General features: G+C 44.0%; 1 protein-coding gene and 1 long non-coding RNA gene across 3 annotated transcripts in view; one reads left to right on the top strand and one right to left on the bottom strand.

The window, feature by feature from the left end:
- Positions 1 to 398: 398 nt before the first annotated feature.
- The window catches only part of BTK (Bruton tyrosine kinase), a 43,446-nt gene continuing 23,997 nt past the window's right edge, over positions 399 to 19,847 (bottom strand). For both annotated transcript variants that reach the window (XM_053373709.1, XM_053373708.1), the window contains 13 exons: positions 17,355 to 17,422; positions 15,726 to 15,907; positions 14,092 to 14,154; positions 13,137 to 13,191; positions 9,821 to 9,903; positions 8,820 to 8,947; positions 7,226 to 7,300; positions 6,730 to 6,901; positions 5,175 to 5,391; positions 4,482 to 4,546; positions 3,310 to 3,428; positions 2,689 to 2,846; positions 399 to 900 (listed from right to left, as the gene is read on the bottom strand). In XM_053373709.1, coding sequence (XP_053229684.1) covers positions 829 to 900; positions 2,689 to 2,846; positions 3,310 to 3,428; positions 4,482 to 4,546; positions 5,175 to 5,391; positions 6,730 to 6,901; positions 7,226 to 7,300; positions 8,820 to 8,947; positions 9,821 to 9,903; positions 13,137 to 13,191; positions 14,092 to 14,154; positions 15,726 to 15,907; positions 17,355 to 17,422 — 1,457 coding nt within the window. In that variant the 3' untranslated portion in view covers positions 399 to 828. The remainder of the gene's footprint in view (positions 901 to 2,688; positions 2,847 to 3,309; positions 3,429 to 4,481; positions 4,547 to 5,174; positions 5,392 to 6,729; positions 6,902 to 7,225; positions 7,301 to 8,819; positions 8,948 to 9,820; positions 9,904 to 13,136; positions 13,192 to 14,091; positions 14,155 to 15,725; positions 15,908 to 17,354; positions 17,423 to 19,847) is intronic.
- LOC128406375 (uncharacterized) lies at positions 5,201 to 16,384 on the top strand. Its single transcript, XR_008328482.1, has 2 exons — positions 5,201 to 5,285; positions 15,753 to 16,384. It is a non-coding gene; the product is annotated as an uncharacterized LOC128406375 (long non-coding RNA).

Genomic DNA, 19,847 nt, shown 5'->3' with positions numbered 1-19,847 from the left:
GTATCTGAAGAAGTGTGCATGCACACGAAAGCTCGTACCAATAACAAACTTAGTTGGTTTCTAAGGTGCTACTGGAAGGAATTTTTTTATTTTGTTTCTAAAAACCCAGTTCCTTTATTATCCTAGAGTGGAGCCTCAGTTTATTCACATCCCCTTGTTGAGATTTCCCCCTTCCTTTTGCAGCAGAAGGGCCACGGTGGAATATTTATCAGCATACCAAATCTAATTTATGGAATGGGGAATGTGTGAGTGCATGAGTGTAACTGTAAATTCAACCTTTTAAACAAAATGTTAACCTAAATAAATAAATTTGCATCTTGGGCCATTTTGAAAGCACATGGTAGAGGACTGGAAAGGGTAGCAAGATGTGGTGGTAGAAGTATCTAGGAAATATGATAAACAATTGGGTATATTTCCCTTTTATATATTTCATTTTCATATTATTTCTTGTAATTGTTATTTCATCATAGCAAAACAAGTTTCCAAACAATGACATCATCCTTGAAAAATTATTTGAATCCCATAATGCCATTTCAAGTTACAGGTAGAGAGCTATGATACTGCATCAAAAGGGATTTACTCTGCTGAAGAGGAAAATAGTACCCAGCCAGCACTTGCTGCCATAAGTTAGATCTTCTTTAGCACTTCAGTGAATTCAGATACAAGCCAGTTATTACACGTGAGGCAGACGAAAAGAATCTGGTATTGTCTGATAGATCCAATTACTTTTGTCATGATGTAGATCCAGCCATTCATTGTCCATCTAGAAATTCTGGAGCAAACATACAAAAATAAGCAGTAGTAAAAGAGCAATTGGATGATGGCAGTTCAGGGGTCTTCATTTGCTAAATCCAAAATGAGGTTCAGAAGGACTTGGAAGGTGGGACGCTCATCTGCTTTCTGGAGCAAAAGAACAGAAAAGAGGGGAAAGTTTATACCAATAAGGTTGTTTACTTAAGAGACATTAATGTACTGTTATTTATTACATTTATCCATTGCTTTCTACAAAAATGTATCCAAGCAATTCATATAAAATACCAAAAGCTTGTCAGTTATTTAAAAACAAATAGAACAAAAATACAATAAAACCAAAATTTATAAGGATGCTCTTCTAACAACAGCAAAAACAATGAATCCTGCTCTGTTTCAAGCAACAAAACCCCTGTGTTATAAAAACTTTAATAAAGAATAAATATTCATAAATGCACACATATCTAAATATATGAACCATGTGATAGGAATTTTATGGTCTTAGATATATGGCAACGTTCATAACCACACGTACATAGATCAGCACAGGAAAGCCAGCCTGGAACCATTTTGATTCCTAAACTGAGCAAATGTTTCTCTGCATGGTCAAAATGGAAAAGCCTCCCCATTGTCTCTTCCTTCACAAATCCTGTCTTAATCTGTGTTTGAATAAGGGTGTGAGCCTTATCATTACAAAAGACTGCCCAGGCTCCCCAAGAAATCCAATCAAGTAACCTGCCAGACAGGAAATAAACAAAGCGACAGGAGAAAACAACATGCAAATGTTCTGTTTTAGACCGCCTTATCTGAGGGGTGGTCTTAGGTTACACCCTTCTGTGATGAATGCATAATGTTTCTGGGGGTGGTCTTGATCTAGAGGATGGGAATTTCAAAAGTCTTTATAAGGCCTTGCACAGCATTTTTGGGGGTCCTCCTCCTCTCCTGCGGGTGAGGGGAGCACCCTGTTGCAACAGATCAATAAAGATCAAGCTTACTAGCTGCTTTGCTTCTCAATATTCTCTGGTTGGCCTCTGTTATTTTCTCCTACCAATAGGGAACCTATGTAAGGACTCTATATGGGCTCTTGGATATCCCATAAGGGAAAAGGGCATATTTTTATTTACAACAACCATGCGTCTGAAATAGTATGGGAGAGCAATCCTGAAGCCATTTTGACTCTCCCAGTGACCTCAAATACTCCTCTGCAGTAAGGAAGGGAAAGGGAGAAAGCCTTCCCATTGTCTTTTTGCTTGCAAATCCTGTCTTAAGGGCGCGTTTGTGTATGAATAGGGTGAGCCTGTGACCTGGATTCAGGAACTAAAGTATTAACCATCACAAAAGAAAGGCCAGACTGCCCAAGTAATGCAATAAGTGACCATTATCAGGTATTCGGGCGGGTAGGATTTCTGCTGTAGACCATCTCCTTCTGCAATGTATGTATGATGTCTTGGGCTTGCGCACCATTGTTCAGGGTTCTCCTCCCTCCTGCATGTGGTGAGTGGGGAACCTGCTGCAGCAGTTCCTTTAATAAAGATCAGGTTTACTAGCCGCTTTGCTTCTCAATATACTCTGGTTGGCCTCTGTTATTTTCTCCTACCAATAGGGAACCCACTTAAGGACTCTATGTGGGCTCCAGAATACCTCATAAGGGAAAGGGAGCAGTTTTTCTTATAACAGTTTGGCAAGCCAGGCAGGAGGCTCAGTTGCCCGGATCCTGGGGACGAGGAGGGACTTGTGACCCAGCGCGCACCACACGGATTGCCAAGAGGAGCCACCAATCCTCCAGCGGTCCCAGGGTCTGGCGATAACTGGAGTTATTGCATTTTACCATTTACAGTTCCTGATTTATGGTAAGAAGAGAGAACTTCATTACTGGGTGACATGCAAGTATTGCTAATAAATAAGCAAGCAACTGGGGCAGTTTACAGGAAGCCTTACCTCATGCCAACAGCTGTACATGATGGCATAGACTCTCTCAGAGGCCAGCTGGGGGCGATAGAGACGCAGCCCTTTGGTCACATGCTCAGTGGTCTCGCTGTTGCTAAACCTCTCGTAGGGCATCTTCCCCAAGGTGTAAATCTCCCACATCAGGACACCTGTCAGTCAGGAAAGCACCATAATGGAACTTGGAATCATTGGCTCAACCCCTTATCTTGTGACCTCTGTGTTCTACATGGAAGCTGCCTCCTAATGGGCCATGGCAAAAAAATGGAGGATTGATTACAGTCCTTTAGCACCTCTTAAGTCTCTACTGTTTAAGCTCCAGTGTCTCCTTGTTTTGTATTTATAGTCAGATATGGCAATGTATGTATATTAAATATACCCCAAAGCCCTATGAACACTGTTCCCTATCCCTAGGATTTACTGTGAGTTCTTAAAGGCCTAGCCCTCACATCTGTTCTGGGGCCTGCAAGTCACATCAGCACCACAGTGTTCTTAATGCCTTCCCTATTTCAGGTAGGGTTCCATTCATTTACCTGTCCTTAAATCTACTGCCATAGAAAGTTCATCCTCTGGCTATTCCAGGTTCTACATCAGTGGCACACAATTTCAGCTCACCAAAAGCCCAAATGTCCGATTTGCTGCTGAACTTGCTGTACAAAAGAACCTCTGGAGGGGACCACCGGACTGGAAATTTGGATCCCATGGAGCTAATGTAGTCATCATCCAAGACGTACCTGTGTAGACAGATTTTGGTTGTGCTAATTTATATGTTGCCTTACAGGATCTTGTGCTTCCTAAAAGCTCCTCAAGATGAACATTCATTCCAATTTGTGTGCACAAAGCTTCTGTGGAGATTAAACAATGTTTGCTCTTTACTGAGCAATGCACATCCATTCTTACTTGTTTGCAGGAAGGTTATACAAGAACGTGCATTCATCCTGATTTGTTTGCATGGAAATTATATGTGTTCCCATCAGTCGATCATTATCCTATCCTTTTAAAGTGCCTTCCCCCAAGACTCTCTTAAGCAGAAAAGGTTGCCTTCGGATTATCAGTATGTTGTTGGAGACATTCACTCACATAGAGGAAATTTAAGTTTGCATAACAGAAGTGCTCTGTCACTCTGGTACAACACATCCACTTTGGAAAAAAAGAAACTGACTTCTGTGGCTAGGAGACTCCAAGAAGGCTGGCCAGTAGGAAATGTGACCTTTGGGTTTAAAAGGATTGCCCTTCCCTGCTATACACTTGCCTAGGAGTAAGCTCTACTAAACTCAAATGCAAGTTTGCAAGTTTGTGCACTTAAACGAACAACTAAGGCTCTTAAGAGCTAGGTGAGCACCTCCTGCTTCTCAGTAAGAATATCATGGCTGGCGAGAGACCAGCCTGCCCTCCCTCCCACCACTGTCCAGAGAAGGAGCAGCAGCTCCAGTGCTAGCTTTCCTCTTCCCTCCTCATTTATTTTTCCTTTGTATCATGTCAGATTGTGGGCCTCTGGGCAGGGCTGTTTTCTATTTTAATGTATGTGCCATGCTTAGGAAATGTTGAGCACTTTACGTCTTTAAATAATAATAACCAACTAAGAGTTGTTTAATCAGTTGTTAAACCTAAAATAAAAAGAGGTAGTCCGAAATGGTACCTGCAGTGAAGGATGCAAACAAAGAGGCTGAGGAGGAACAATAGAATGACAGTCATAATGAGAAAGGGAATAAGAAAAAAGGCATATACAACAGAGAAAAAGCTAAGCAATCTCAGCTTCCTACACACGCATATGCACGCAAACTGACCTGGAGAGGCCAAAATCCGAGACTTTGACAACACCTTGTTCACTGATCAAACAGTTGCGAGCAGCCTGTGGCAGAGATAAAAGAGAATATGGTCTCAATATACTTTAGCTGGGTGGCTACCAGAGCAGGAATAAGACACAACAACAGTAACTTACAAAATACAGTTATTACAAATGCAATAAAAAAACAGAATGCAGCAGGAAGACCTCCTTTCTAGCAGAGAAAAAGCACAAAACCCAGGGCCATTGCTCAGTGGTAGAGCATCTGCTTTGTATGTGGAAGGTCTCAGGATCAGTCCCCAGCACCTCCAGGTAGGGCAGGGTGTGTCCCCCACGTGAAACACTGGAGAGCTGCTGCCAATCAGTGTAGACAACATAGAGCTGCATAGGCCAGTGGTCTGAGTGGGTAAAATGAAGTTTCCTATGTTCCACTTTTCCAATCAGCAGCAGAGGTGATAAAATAAGACTTGGTTCACAGCACTGAGAGGCCAGGTTTTTCTAAAAAAATAATACATTTTGTTCAAAATGTGAGGGAAAGAGCTCAATCAACAAGCAGGTGCTCTTCTCTGGGGAAGTTATTCCATAGCCAGGGTGCTACTAACAAGGAGGCCTTCTCCCTATTAAGCACACACACACACCCCAATTTACTTCAGATGGCAGGGGTATATGGAGCAGTTGAAAAGCAATCACCTACCAGGTCTCTGTGCAGGAACTGCTTGGATTCCAGATACCCCATGGCCTCGCAGACATCCTTGCACATCTCTAGAAGCTCTGTGCCCTGGAGGGACCGCCGAGTGTCCCGCAGGTAAGTCAAGAGGCAACCTTTGGAGAGGTACTCGGTGACGATCAGTATTGGCCTCTCCTTCGTGCAGACTCCAAATAGCTGCACTAGCTTCTCGTGTGAGAGGTTCCTGGAGTGAGAAAACATAAGAACATAAGAAGAGGCTTGCCAAAGGCTCATCTAGTCCAGCACCCTGACCAACAGGATGTCTCTGGAAAGCCCTAAAAGCAGGATTTGAGTACAACAGCACCCTTCCCACTTGCGATTCCCAGTAACTTGGCGGCAGAATGGAGAGCTGCCTCTTGAGATTCTCCACAGTACTCTAGGGGAAGAAAAATCATCATTGGTCCATTTATACCTCAGAATTCTCTACGAAGACTGGCAGTGGCTCTAGACAATTTGAGACAGGTGTCTCTGTTAGCTCTACTTGGGAGTTGCCATGGGGGTATTCTGCCATGAAAGCAAATATTCCGTCACTGGGCTATGGACCTTCCCATTTTCCATTATTATTATTATTCTCCACAAGAGCACAAGTAAATGCTAAAAAAACCAATAACCATGTTCAGCTATTTCCAGGATGGGGAACCTGTTGCCCTCCAGATGTTGGCAGACTATAGTTCCCATTATCCTTGGCCACTGGCCATGCTGGCTTGGGCTGATGGGAGCTGAAGTCCAGTGACATCTGGAGGAGCACAGGTTCTCTATCCCTGTGGTTTTCAAAAAGACTGTGGATAACTTTGTGTGTTTTGATTTGAGTCATTTGGGGTGATGACTCTGGCTGTAATAGCTGTGCCTGTGGAGGAACCAATAAATGGGAGATTTGACAGGAGGGGGTGGGCTAAATGCTCATTTGGTTCCCTTTCAGTCTCTCAGCACATGTTTTTCATGCAGAAGACAGCAGATTTAGGGTACCTTCAGACTGTCAGTATTCTGTGGGAGGGGTTCAAGCACATACAGTACAAGGACGTTTCAGTTTGCAAAGTTAAAAATGCATAAAAGTCCTCTTTCATCCTGAAGCAACAAATCCTCCTTACTAAAAGAAAGACATTTTGCTGTTTAAGAAAGTGACGGTGAAATGTACCCAAAAGTGTGGAATGTCACGGAAGATGCAAAACCACTGCACAGGGAAATCAGGATGAATGATTATTGACTTATAACTACCCCACAAACAAACCAGACTTGATGCTCAATTTACCAAATATATCCAAACCTCTGTGCAATCTTTGTGGTAGCAAACCAGAAAGACTGCTCAAAAAATAGACATGCTCTTAATTCTTGGTATGATCAGTTAAGCAGGGATGGGGAAACTGTGGCCTTGCAGATGTTACTGAGCTCTAACTTCCACCACCCCAGGGACTTGTAGTCCAGTGTTCTCAATGTACCCCACCCTTATCCCAGAAGAAATAAGAATCTATCCAGAAAAAGAGAGACAGACAAAGAGACCAATATAAAGTTCTTTGCTACTCACATCATGACTTTGGCTTCTTCGATGAATGCATCCTCTGACATGGAGCCTTCTTTGATCATCTTCACTGCCACATCATGCTGGCCTCTCCATTTCCCATGCTTCACCACCCCAAATTGCCCTGTCCCCAGCTCCTTGAGGAATGTTAGGTCCTTTGGATCAATCTCCCATGCCCCTAGAATCAACACAAAGCACAGTGTGAGGTGTGAATCATTGTGGGAAGAAGGATTCTTAGAACTGGGCTGGGCAACTTGTGGACTCCAGCTCCCATCAGTCCTAGTCAGCATGGCTAAAGGTCAGGGATGCTGGGAAATGTAGTCAAACAACATCCAGAGGGAAACACATTTCCCATCGCTGATACAGATGGGAAAGCAGCAAGAACAGCTGCTTGGTTCACCTATCCCAAGCCCACTTTCACTGCAGGGGAGCAATAGAAAGACAGTAAAGGTGAAGGTGCAACACACAGATAAATCCCAAATGAAGAGCATTTAAATATTACCATATCCAAGTCCTGCCGTGGAAGGAGCAGTTCTCTGTTGTGATGACACAGGGTACTTTAGTCTGGAAATAAGCCCTAGGGTGCATCAAAACAATTATATTTTGAAGTAGTGCGTTCATAATAATATAGATGCAAAGCAATATAAATTGTATTACCATGTATATTATAAACAGAGCTGTATATATTCTATGCTAAAGATATCCGAATTCAGCATCAAGACGACAAGCCCAATTTGTGCAGCTTGTGTAAGTTATGCTAATGCAATCTTAGGCTGTGTAAACAGAAGCATAGTGTGCAATACATGAGGAGTAATAGCTTGGTTCTATCCTGTGTGAATCAGGCCACATCAGGAATATGGTGTCAAGATCTGGGTACCACATTTTAAGGACACTGGCTGTGCACACCCCCATGCATTTAAAACACATTGCTTCCCTCAAAGAATCATGAGAACTATAGTTTAGTCCTTGTGCAGCTACAAGTTATGCACATACTTTACCTTTAAAGCACAACCCTCCCACCAAAGAGTTCTAGGCGCTGTGATTTGCTAAAGGTTGCTGGGAATTATATATCTGTGAGGGGTAAACTACCTTGTCGAGAGGTATCTGAGGGAAAGCATGTCCTATGAATGTGCTTTGAATGTGCTTACCTCTGCCAAGTTTTAAGTACTGAGATTATTAATTTATCTGCATCTGGTTATTATTATCTTTCTCCCTGTCCTGACCATCCCTCCGAGGTTATATTTATATTTATAATCTTTCAATTTGGCTGGTCTATTCACTTAACCGACCTGGAACAATCTATCAGAGAAAAGGCCGCCGCCCATGGGACAGAGGGTCATGGATGAATGATAATCCAGCTTCTACCTAGGGTTTTAATAGGTCATAAGATTTTATGGTAACTATATTCGTAATGTATTTTTGTCGGTGTTTGTCCTTTGATGCTATGGCCTGTCGGCTACGCAAATAAAGTCTATTCTATTCTAAAACTGCAGTTCTCAGGATTCTTTGAGAGAAGTCATGTGCTTTAAATGTATGGTGTGTATGCAGGCATTGACAGAACGGAGCATTTCCAGAGGTCAGTGACTTGGATGAGGCGATATCTGGAAACCAAGCCCAAAGGAATGGTTGAAAGAATTGGGCATGTTTCATTTGGAGAATAGAAGATGAGGGGGAAGCATGATAACTGCCTTCAAACAACTGATGATGGAAGAAACTTGTTGCTTGAGAGGACAGGAGAAGACACAACAGGTGCAAATTGCAGTGGAGCAGATTTCAGTCAAATGTTGGAAGAAACCTCTGAGGGGTAGGAGTTCTTTCTACCTCTTTATACTCTGTAAACATTTATTTTCAAGAGCCACACTATTTTTTGAGTTTGTATTTTTTAATTATAAGTTTTTAAACAGTTTTAAACTGCATTTTAAACTGTTTTGACCTGCCCTGGGATCTTAGGGCAAAGGATGGGTAATAAATTAAAATACGTTGTTGACCTTCTTTGCCTTTATCAAGCTGTTGGCATTTATCCCTCCCCTTCCCCCACCCCATCTCCATCATAAAAGTCGGCAAGTATCTTTGTGCCTCAGCCATTTCTTCCTCACCTGCTGCATTATGTTGGTGGTAGTTGATCAGCTCTGGGATGGTGTTGAAGAGGTGCTTCTCTGCCAGGAAATACTGGTTCTGGGGTGTGGAGCACACAACGTAATGGCGGATCATCCCCTGGGGGTCCCTGTGAAATCAATAGTGGATTGGTGACCAGTAGGGTAATGATGAATTCTGGAGTTCATGACTCCTAAGGTGTAACTAAAGGAAAACCGATAATTCCAGGGAATGCCATTGATGGATTTCAACCACTGCTGCACAACAAGTTAAGAGCAATAACATGAGAAGGACGGAAGGGATAAGCAAGGCAGCACAGGGCTGAGCAGCCTTTTCTGAAGCCAAAGCGGTGGCAGCTATATGTGGAGCCAGAGCCAATGACAAGCAAAGCCACACTTTGACTGGTTGTAAGTAATAAGGTAGGCAGATGAGAGCAGGTCAGGTACAGACTTGAAGAGAATGTCCCTATTTTCTGAGGAAAGTTGCAGAATATGAGACTGAGGTGGGTGGGGCAGTATTCCCAAGTGTGCTAATGAACTAGCATCCATTGAGTCAAAGGTCACATTCCCCCAGGAGTGAAGTGCTAGGCAGGGTCAAAGCCCAAAATGCGTAGGGACACCCCTTTCTCTCTTTTTCTCCCTTTCATCATCCATCCATCCATTCCATCTTCCTCATGCACACAAACCCACATCCCCAATATAATTACACACATACCTCCAGCAGGTACTCATAGACACAAGCATGCACCCCATTCACCCATCTTCCATTCATTATCTCTCTCTTTCCTCTTCATCTCTTTTGTGAAGGTACAGGGGGGTATCAGGGCCAGGCAGAGGGAAGAGGAGGGCTGCAAGCAACTAGCGGGTTGTAGCAGGAGCAGGCTAGAACAGATGCTACCCTCCATCTGGGGCTCATCCTCATATCTGTCCTACTGTTGAGGTTTCTACTGAGGACTAGTGTAATGCGTGGTCATCTTGTTCCCACAACAGCAGGCCACACTTACCCAGATGACTTGCCAAACACAGAGACTGTATATTTTCCTGTATTGCTGATGGAGTCTCGGACAATGAAGCCACCATCTTTGCCCTGAAATTTGGAAGCAGATGACATCATTAATATTTCATGTGCAGGGTGGGGGGTGGAGAATGAGGAGCGATCTTTGAAGTAAGCTGCAAGAAGCACCATGTGCCTAGTGCGAACTGCAGCGGGTTCAGGGACCTGCATGTCCTTGACCCTGTAGAAGTGATGTCTAGTGTTTTGACCCTACTAATGCATCCTCAGTCTTTGCCCTCCCTTCCTTTACAACTCTCCCACCTCCTCATCTATCCCCTCACAGCTTGGCCAAAATTCCCCTTTGCAAATCCTCGCCCCCCACTGCTTGCCCCAACCCCTTTTAAAAGAGGGTCAGGAGAAGCACTTCAATAGCAATTTGACAAAATACTCTGTAAAGGGCCTCCCCCATCACTGAAGCCATAGTTAATGGAAGAGGGCGTTAATCTGCATCTTGCTAGATCTACATATGCATCATTTCCATATGCTAGGGTATGTTTTATAAAGGCAGCAGAGCAGTCTCTCCTGCAGAATCTGCTTAAACTTTTGTGTACAGTTTTTGCTGCTTTTGATAAAGACTCACAGACACCTTGCCATTTTGATTAGGGTGGTAGAAAAGCAGCTATGTGGGTGGTGCTGTGGGTTAAACCACAGAGCCTAGGACTTGCCGATCAGAAGGTCGGCGGTTCGAATATGAGCTCCCGTTGCTCGGTCCCTGCTCCTGCCAATCTAGCAGTTCAAAAGCACATCAAAGTGCAAGTAGATAAATAGATACCGCTCCTGCGGGAAGGTAAACGGCGTTTCCGTGCACTGCTCTGGTTCGCCAGAAGCGGCTTAGTCATGCTGGCCACATGACCCGGAAGCTGTACGCCAGCTCCCTCGGCCAATAAAGCGAGATGAGCGCTGCAACCCCAGAGTCGGTCATGACTGGACCTAATGGTCAGGGGTCCCCTTCCTTTACCTTTAACCTAAACAAAAGTGAGGGCTTAACATGTTTTGGCAGAAAGACACTGAAGTGTGTTCAAAAGCCCCTGAGTGTGGAACCACATATTTTTGAAAGGTCCCTGTTGCTCATTTCCCTCCACCCCCAGATGCCCACATGAAAGATAACACTGATGGAAAATTAGAATGGAAAGGTCCAACCCCCTGGTCCCATTACTGATTAATATAAAAGGCGTAACAATCCTCCCCCCCCCCCCGGGTTTTCTTCTTCTTTTATTTTTTTGGAGGAAGTGGGTATTAGTAGTAGTCCCCCCCCCCTTCTCATGCTTTGCATACACTCACCATCATGACAAGAGAATGGCAAGAAGGTGAGCAACAAGTAGCCTGGATGGCAGGCAACCCAGGTGAACTGTTTAACAGAGGCACTGCAGAGAGCTGATTGCCAAACCACTCTCTGAAGTGCCTTGCCTGCTCTGTTACACCTCTCAACAGCTGTGTTTAATGGAGAAGAGGACGTCACTCTCTGAAGTGCTTCCCTCACTCAGTAAAATAGCTCCCTGGGCTGCCTGCCATCCACATTTTTGCTCACCTACCAGCCAGACATTCTGTTGTTGCACTGGAAGTTGGCATGCCCATGGGAACTGCAGCATGATGACTGCCTTACATTTTTATGTATATAGGCAGATATACGTTTGGGCATTTTTATTTTTTATCCAACAAGAAAAACAACAACACAAATACCAAATTACACACAAATTACAAAAATAACCATAGGCACATAATTTTCTTAGCAAACAATAAAACATCTATTGGTCTTGACACTAAAGACCCAACCTCCCATCTATTCCATATTTCAAATTCATATTACTTTTTGCCAATACACACTTTTAACATAATTTAACTTATTCTCAATAAATCTAATTTCTTATATCTACCTTGCAATTATTACTGAAGTTCCTCTAATGCTGCAAAAGAATTTAAACTACTATATTTATTTTTCAGATAATCTTTGAAAACCTCCCATTTTGAAACAAATTCCTGTTTTGATTTGTTCTTAATTTTTGCTGATAAACCATCTAATTCGGCATATTCTTTCAGCTTTTGGATCCAATCTTGTATAGAGGGGATTTCATTACTCTTCCATTTTGCTGCGATAAAAACTCTTGCTGCCGCCATCGCATATAAAAAGATACCCTTCCTCTTTTGTGGAATATCCAAATCTGTTATTCCCAGGAGGTAGGCCTCTGTTTTTTTTGTTGAAAGAGATCTTTAGCATTTTTTGCAGTTCTGCATGGATACTCTCCCAGAATACCTGTATTTTCCTACATATCCACCACATATGGTAGAATGTTCCTGATTCACTCCATCTCCAACAATTACTTGACACATTTTTATACATTTTTGAAAGTTTCCATGGTGTTAGATACCATCGATGTTGCATTTTTTGAAAGTTCTCTCTAATCGTGTAACAATTTGTGAATTTCCAATTGATCTTCCATAAATTTTCCCATTGGGCCATGCTTATTGAATGGCCAAAATCCTGGGACCACCTCACCATTGCCACTGTTACCTCCTCCTCCTTGACTGTCCAGTCAAGGAGGAGTCGATAGGTTTTGGAAAGAGTTTTTCTTTTAGAATTTATAAGATCAGATTCGAATCGGGAAATTTCTGTTGAGAACCCCTTTTGTTTGTCAGATTTAAATTTTTCAAATAACTGATGGCATTGGAACCAGTCTGAGATGTGTTCTCTTATTTCCTCAAAGTTTTTTAATTTTATTTGGTTATCTTCATTTTTTAGAAGTGTTTTATATGTTGGCCAGCTTTCCTGAGTATTTTTCCGTTTTACTGCTATGGCTTCTATTGGAGAAGTCCACCACGGGACTTTAGGCTCCATCAGGTCTTTATATTTTTCCCATACAGCAAAGAGTGATTTTCTTATTATATGATTGGTAAATTTTTTATGAATTTTCGCTTTTCCATATATCAGGTAGGCGTGCCATCCCCAACGGTTGTCAAAACCTTCCAGGTCCAGGAGGTCTGGATCCTGCAACGTGCACCAATCTTTTAGCCAGGTGAAACAGGCTGCCTCATAGTAAAGTTTTAAGTCGGGTAGGGAAAAGCCTCCTCTCTCTTTTATGTCTATTAAGATCAGGTGTTTAATCCTAGGTTTCTTCCCTTCCCACAGGAATTTGGAAATTTCTCTTTGCCATATCTTGAGACAACCTGCTTTGACGTTTGGGCATTTTTAATATTATCTGCTGACTTTATAATTTAACTCTCACAGTGAAAGAGGAAGGAAAGAAGAAAAGAAGTACTTATACACTCACCTCTTGCTTCAGCAGTTCCTCTGCTTGCCTTCTAGTTATGTTTTTCAAATACCACCTGAAACATGACATAATATTTGCCAGGGAGAAAATGCAAAGAAGAGGGCTGGGAGGTGGTGAACCTCTACATTTGGGGTGAAATGTTAACATAAAGCTCAAACATTTCCCACCCAATCAGGGCAGATTACTAGGTACCTTGGTAAATGTGTGTTCTCCAAGGTTGCAAATCTGGGGGCAATGGAAGTATTTTGTAAGGGATGAGCTGTCAGGAAAATGAGACGGATGCTTAACCACTCCCCCATGAAATCAATTCTCCCCCATGAAATCAATTCTCCCTTGACGCCAGTTCCCCCTTTGCCATATTTCTGCTTTCCCCGACCACTTAGCAGGGGTGTGGGGGTGGGATGAAAAATGGGTTGTCATGGGAGGCATTTGCAAAAAAGAGGAATAGACAACATTGTCAATTCTGGTTTCTCCTGTTCTATTTTTTCTAATCAGAAATTTGTTTTGCCCCATTTCTGCATTTATTTGTGATTTTTTTTATTAAAAAAAACCACTATGCAAAAAATTCCTGTGTATGTTTGGGAGCTTATCTCCTATTATATGCAATTCTGCTTAGGATAAACATTTTGCAAGTCGTTCCCACCCCCCAATATTTGTGTATTATCCACTATGTCTACATGAGCTTTTCATGATTATATGCAATTTTAGTATGCATTCTTTGGTAGAAGAATGGCATAATAAAATTTGGAGAAGTGTGAATTTTGAAGGAGAGCTGTTGCTTGGTTCTCGATTTGCAGATTTGGTAGGTTCGCGAAACACATTTTCCCCCTCATCACTACCCCCATTCCAGACTCCAGAATGTATCTTATTACAAATGCAAAGGGACAAATATTATTATGTTTTTCTCATAATATTTAACTTCTGCCCTCAGGCCCACAGTTCCAAGGAAACTCACTCATACATCTCCAGAGAATCTTTTGTTTCTGTGACATAGTTGCTGGGAATGTAGCCTTCTTTCCTGTAGGGCGAAAGAAAACAACAACACCATGAGCCACTCCCTATGCAACTGACAGGAACCCAAGAGGAAAGGGCTGTAGCTCAATGGAAGGGCGCCGACTTTGCATGCAGAAGGTCCCAGGCTCAAATGCTTTGGCTCAGCTGAAAGTCCAGCTCTTTTTTAGCAAAAACACGATCTCCAAAGACTCGGCCCAGTATACCTGAAGGAGCGTCTCCACTCCCATCGTTCAGCCCATACACTGAGGTCCAGCTCCGAGGGCCTTCTGGCAGTTCCCTCTCTGCAAGAAGTGAGGTTACAAGGATCCAGGCAGAGGGTCTTCTCAGTAGTGGCGCCCACCCTGTGAGACGCCCTCCCACCAGATGTCAAGGAAATAAACAACTATCCGATTTTTAGAAGACTAAAGGTAAAGGTACCCCTGCCTGTACGGGCCAGTCGTGTCCGACTCTAGGGTTGTGCGCTCATCTCACTTAAGAAGCCAGGAGCCAGCGCTGTCCGGAGACACTTCCGGGTCACGTGGCCAGTGTGACAAAGCTGCTCTGGCAAGCCAGCACCAGCGCAGCACACGGAAACGCCGTTTACCTTCCCGCTAGAAAGCGGTACCTATTAATCTACTTGCACTTAGGGGTGCTTTCGAACTGCTAGGTGGGCAGGAGCTGGGACCGAAGACGGGAGCTCACCCCGCTGCAGGGATTCGAACCGCCGACCATGCGATCGGCAAGCCCTAGGCGCTGAGATTTTACTCTCCAGGGCTTTCCCCAAACAACCAGAGACTGTACCTATGGCAGCCAACCTCTCCTCTCCTCTCTTCACGCCTTGCCTAGTTCTGGGAGAACAGGAGAGAGGGGAGCTTATCACATCAGGAGAGAGAAACACCTGTGACTCTTCACCAGCCTGATTAAGCTCTGCTTCTTGATCTCCCTCTTCCCATCCTCCTGCTCCTGCTCCAGCTTCTGGACTTCTCTCTGCCACAGACTCTCCCTGCTCAATAAGGCCTGTTACCTCTTCAACTTTCGACACCACCTCCTCTCAGGTTTCTCCCTCTGACCACTCATGGTTGTCCTACCACCACTCTCCGGGCTCTGAGCCTGCTTCCCTGGGGGGTTCCTCAGCTGGTTCCTCCCAGAACATTCCTCTGCACCCAACCAGTCCATGACAAGCACCATACATTTTCTCCTTACACATGCTTTGTATTGAATTTTCCCTAAGAGGTACATTTTTTGCAAAGCAATTTCTCCCAGAATAATGCATCCTTGTATGTTGTCTTCACTAGTAAATGCATGTTTATGCATACTTTATCCCAGCAGGTGCATTCTTGCACATATTAATTGGCTGCAAATCTGCACAGCAAAATTATGAGAAGTGCACATTTCGAAGGACAGCCGACTCCATTCTCATATATTCCCACCCCACCCCGGAAAATGTGAATTAGTTAGGCTCACCTTTAAATGATAATTAAATCTACTTTTCCCCTCATCTCCACCTGTGGGACAGGGGGTGTGCAAGTGGAAGGTGGGCTCCTGGCAGTGGCCTTGCACTGTTCTGCCCCCTACTGTCTGTGTTGGGTCTCTTACCCATTCTGGTCTTGTGCTCTCCACCAGGACTCATTGCTCTCCTCCAGGACAATGTACTCTTTGCCCTTTTGCAGCTCCAGGTCCTGTTCAGTCATTGGGAGATAGTCATAGAGAGCCACGACTTTCCTTGTCCTAGACTGGCCACCAGGCACCGGTTCAGGGGGCAACTGCTTCTTGATCATCTTTGCCCGTGTTCAGAGAGGAAATAAGAAAAGAATAAGACTTTCAGGATACCACTTTCAGCACCTATCACAAGTAGAGGGAACTTGATGGAAAGAAGTCCCAACGAGAGAAGAATGGTTACGGAAACGAATGGACTATGCAGAAACGGCAAAACTTACCAGAAGAATAAGAAATCAAGACAATAAACTTTTTTTAGTAAGAAATGGAAATGGTTTATTGAATATTTACAGATATGTTGCAAACAAGACATTAGCAGGATTGTTGTAAAAACTTGCAGTTTCTAAAACATATATGAATTAGATGAGAAAAAAGGATAGAGTTAATTGGGATATGCAGGGGAAAAGAAAGAAAACAAATTCATGGAACTGCAGAAAAAGGAGGAGGGAAGTCTGGGAAGTCAAAGATTGATATGTGAGAACTGTTTCATTTTCTTTGTTGAAATGTTTATTTGTTACAAATGAAAATAAATAAACTTTTTTAAAAAAAACAGGTGGAAGGAACTTGTGAAACACACACAGAGAGATGTTGCTGGACTACAACTCCCATCACCCTTGGCTATTGGCCATTCTGCCTGTGGTTGATGGGAGTTGGGAGTTCAACAGCACTATGCTGCCTACCCCTAATACAGTGGTGGAGAAACTTTCTGGCGGGCCAGCTCTGACAGGTGGGCACAACAACCAAGTAGAGAAGCCTTGTTTTTCCACTCCCTATCAGGTGGTGGGGAGGAAGAAGAAAAGCCTGCAATGTGTAAGCATGGCTGCAAGCAGGAGGAGACCCTCTTGCCTGCAAAAAAAAGAGCTGCTTGCTTTAATAATAATAATAATTACAATAATTATAATAATAATAGTACCCCACCCATCTGATTAGGTTGTCCCAGCCACTCTGGGTGACTTCCAACACATACAAAAACATTAATAACAAAAAAATAATACTACAAAAACACAATAAAACATTAAACATTAGAAACCTCCCTGTCCTGGGCTGCTTTCAGATGTCTTCTAAAGGTTGTATAGTTACTTATCTCCTTGAAATCAGATGGGAGGGCATTCCACAGGGTGGGGGCCACTACCAAGAAGGCCCCACTACCTGGTCCTTTGCTTCAGCTGGGTATGTCTGTTCTCAGTAGGATTTAACTCCCCCCACCTTGCCGTACTGGTCAGCTGATGAGTGGGTGAAGGAACAGCAAATTCCTGCTGCTTTGGGTATAAGAACAGTCATGTGCAACCAAGGCAGAAATGAATCCCACCCTCCTGCCCATCAGATGATGTCACAAGTGATAAAAAGTTAGTGTGGTTTGAGGGAAATGGCTTCATGGGCCAAAATAGGCCAGTTGGAAGGCTAGGATTGGCCCTTGGGCTGAAGGTTCCTCACCCCTGCCCTAATCCTGTCTCTGCCCCAAGGTGCAACCCACCCACCACAAAAAATGCAAATCCTGGCTGCTCATACCTTGTTCTCCTCTGGAGTTGGTGGTAGAGGCTTGTCAGGCTTGAGAAGACAACGGCCACTTCTGAAACCTTCAATTAGAGGAAAGCAGGGCATTTTAAGTGCATCTCCAGTAGGAATAGAGAGAGAAATTCTTCATCACGCACCCAAAACCACATCTTTTACAGTTAAAATGCGTATAAAATGTGTATTTTATGTGAAACTGCCTTGGTTGCGCTGGTCAATGATCTCTGGCAGCTAGACGGGTGACTGGGAGTGGCTGCCGAGACCACATAACACCGGTCCTGAAAGATCTACATTGGCTCCCAGTATGTTTCTGAGCACAATTCAAAGTGTTGGTGCTGACCTTTAAAGCCCTAAATGGCCTCAGCCCAGTATACCTGAAGGAGCATCTCCACCCCCATCGTCCTGCCCAGATACTGAGGTCCAGTGCCGAAGGCCTTCTTGTGATTCCCTCACTGAGAGAAGTGAAGTTACAGGGAACCAGGCAGAGGGCCTTCTCGGTAGTGGCGCCCACCCTGTGGGACGCGCTCCCATCAGATGTCAAGGAAATAAACAACTATCTGACTTTTAGAAGACATCTGAAGGCAGTCCTGTCCAGGGAAGTGTTTAATGTCTGATGTTTTATTGCCTTATTATTATTATTATTATTATTATTATTATTACTATTCATTCTGTTTGGATCCACCCAGAGTGATTAGGGAGACCCAGTCAGATAGGCAGGGTATAAATTATAAATTGATGATGATGGTTGATGATTAGGATGATGATGATGATGAAAGTGCACTGAAAAATCCCTGAAAAATAGCATTTGTGGGAGGGGAGATGCAGACAATAATGCTTATAAAAAGAGTACAATTTAAATAAAAAAATTTCATGCACTATTTCCAAAAATCAGCATGAAACAGGAAGGAATGGAACTATAAAAGAGTGCCAGCAAAAATAAGACAGGACAGACTAAGGATGTTCTGTCTGTCCCAAAGATGGGGAATCTTTTCAGTCTGGCAGGGCAGATATTTATCTCCCCACCCCATGAACCAACTCAATCATCTGATGCTTGGAGACTGATAGGTGGGCAATCCAATCAGTTGATTAACATGTGGCGTGGTTTAGGAGAAAAGGCTTCGCAGGCTAAATTTCACCCCCTGCTGGGCTGAGACTGAACTGCAGGCTGGAAGTCCTCAACCTCTGGCAAATCCCTATTCACAAGTAAAGAGTGCCTTCCTCAAACTCGCACACGGCACTCTTTGAAAGTAGTGAACTACTATAGCAGGGCAGGGGAGAGCACTCCAGCTGAAAGGGTTACAAGGCCTTGCTTTGTTAGGGAGGTTGCTCTTTAGAGCAAGCGAGAAAAATCCTCTACTGACAAGCTGCCACCAGCCTGAGCTGAACAGCCTTCCTGGTCTCCAAATATTCTGAATCAACCAGCTGGGGCTTATGGAAGTTGTGGCCCAAAACATCTGGAAGGAGAAGGCTGGAATAGGTTTAGAGGCTAATCAGGCAAAGTGGACAAGGAAGGAAGCTTTCTATGCTCATATCACATACCAGAGGTGATTCGGAGGTAACACACCTCTGATTACTAGAGACCATGTTGTTGCTATCGTTGTTCATCGACATCGTCATCATGCCACAAGCAAGGCATGATGGGCGGCAACAACTTCCTGCTAGCTCAGCAGTGAAGCATCTGCTCTGCCTGCAGAAGAGCTCGGGTTCAACCCTCAGGCTGGTGGCTGCTTTAAGATTTAGACCTCAGGAGAGCCTTGGTGAATCAGGCCAAAGGTCCACCTAGTCCAGCACTCCACTCTCACAGCAGCCCATCAAGTAGGGCTGGGAAAGACTACTGCCGAAACCCTGTCAGCTGCTGCCAGTCAGTGTGGACTGCACTGAGGTAGATGGAGCAATAGGCAACTTCCTATGCTACTGTCTACTCCACTCGGGATCTGTTGGAAGCTAGCTGGATCTTTGGTCAAATGACCCAGAACTCTTCTGTTATTACATCTGATTATCTGTTTTCAGGAATGCTTTAGACCCCCACAAGATGATTAGGGGCACCTGCATTTCAAGCCAGCTTTCTGGTTCTGTGCTCTGAAATTAGGCCAAATATGCTGAACTAGACATGACAAGATGGGACACAGGTGGCGCTGTGGATTAAACCACAGAGCCTAGGACTTGCCGATCAGAAGGTCGGCAGTTCGAATCCCCGCAACGGGGTGAGCTCCCGTTGCTCGGTCCCTGCTCCTGTCAACCTAGCAGTTCGAAAGCACGTCAAAGTGCAAGTAGATAAATAGGTACCACTCCGGCGGGAAGGTAAACGGCGTTTACATGCGCTGCTCTGGTTCGCCAGAAGCGGCTTAGTCATGCTGGCCACATGACCCGGAAGCTGTACGCCGGCTCCCTCAGCCAATAAAGTGAGATGAGCGCCGCAACCCCAAAGTCAGCCATGACTGGCCCTAATGGTCAAGGGTCCCTTTACCTTACTTTAGACATGACAAAGCA

The sequence above is a fragment of the Podarcis raffonei genome, chromosome Z, assembly GCF_027172205.1.
Source record: "Podarcis raffonei isolate rPodRaf1 chromosome Z, rPodRaf1.pri, whole genome shotgun sequence".
Taxonomy (NCBI): domain Eukaryota; kingdom Metazoa; phylum Chordata; class Lepidosauria; order Squamata; family Lacertidae; genus Podarcis; species Podarcis raffonei.
This window is presented reverse-complemented; position numbering and strand designations above follow the sequence as displayed.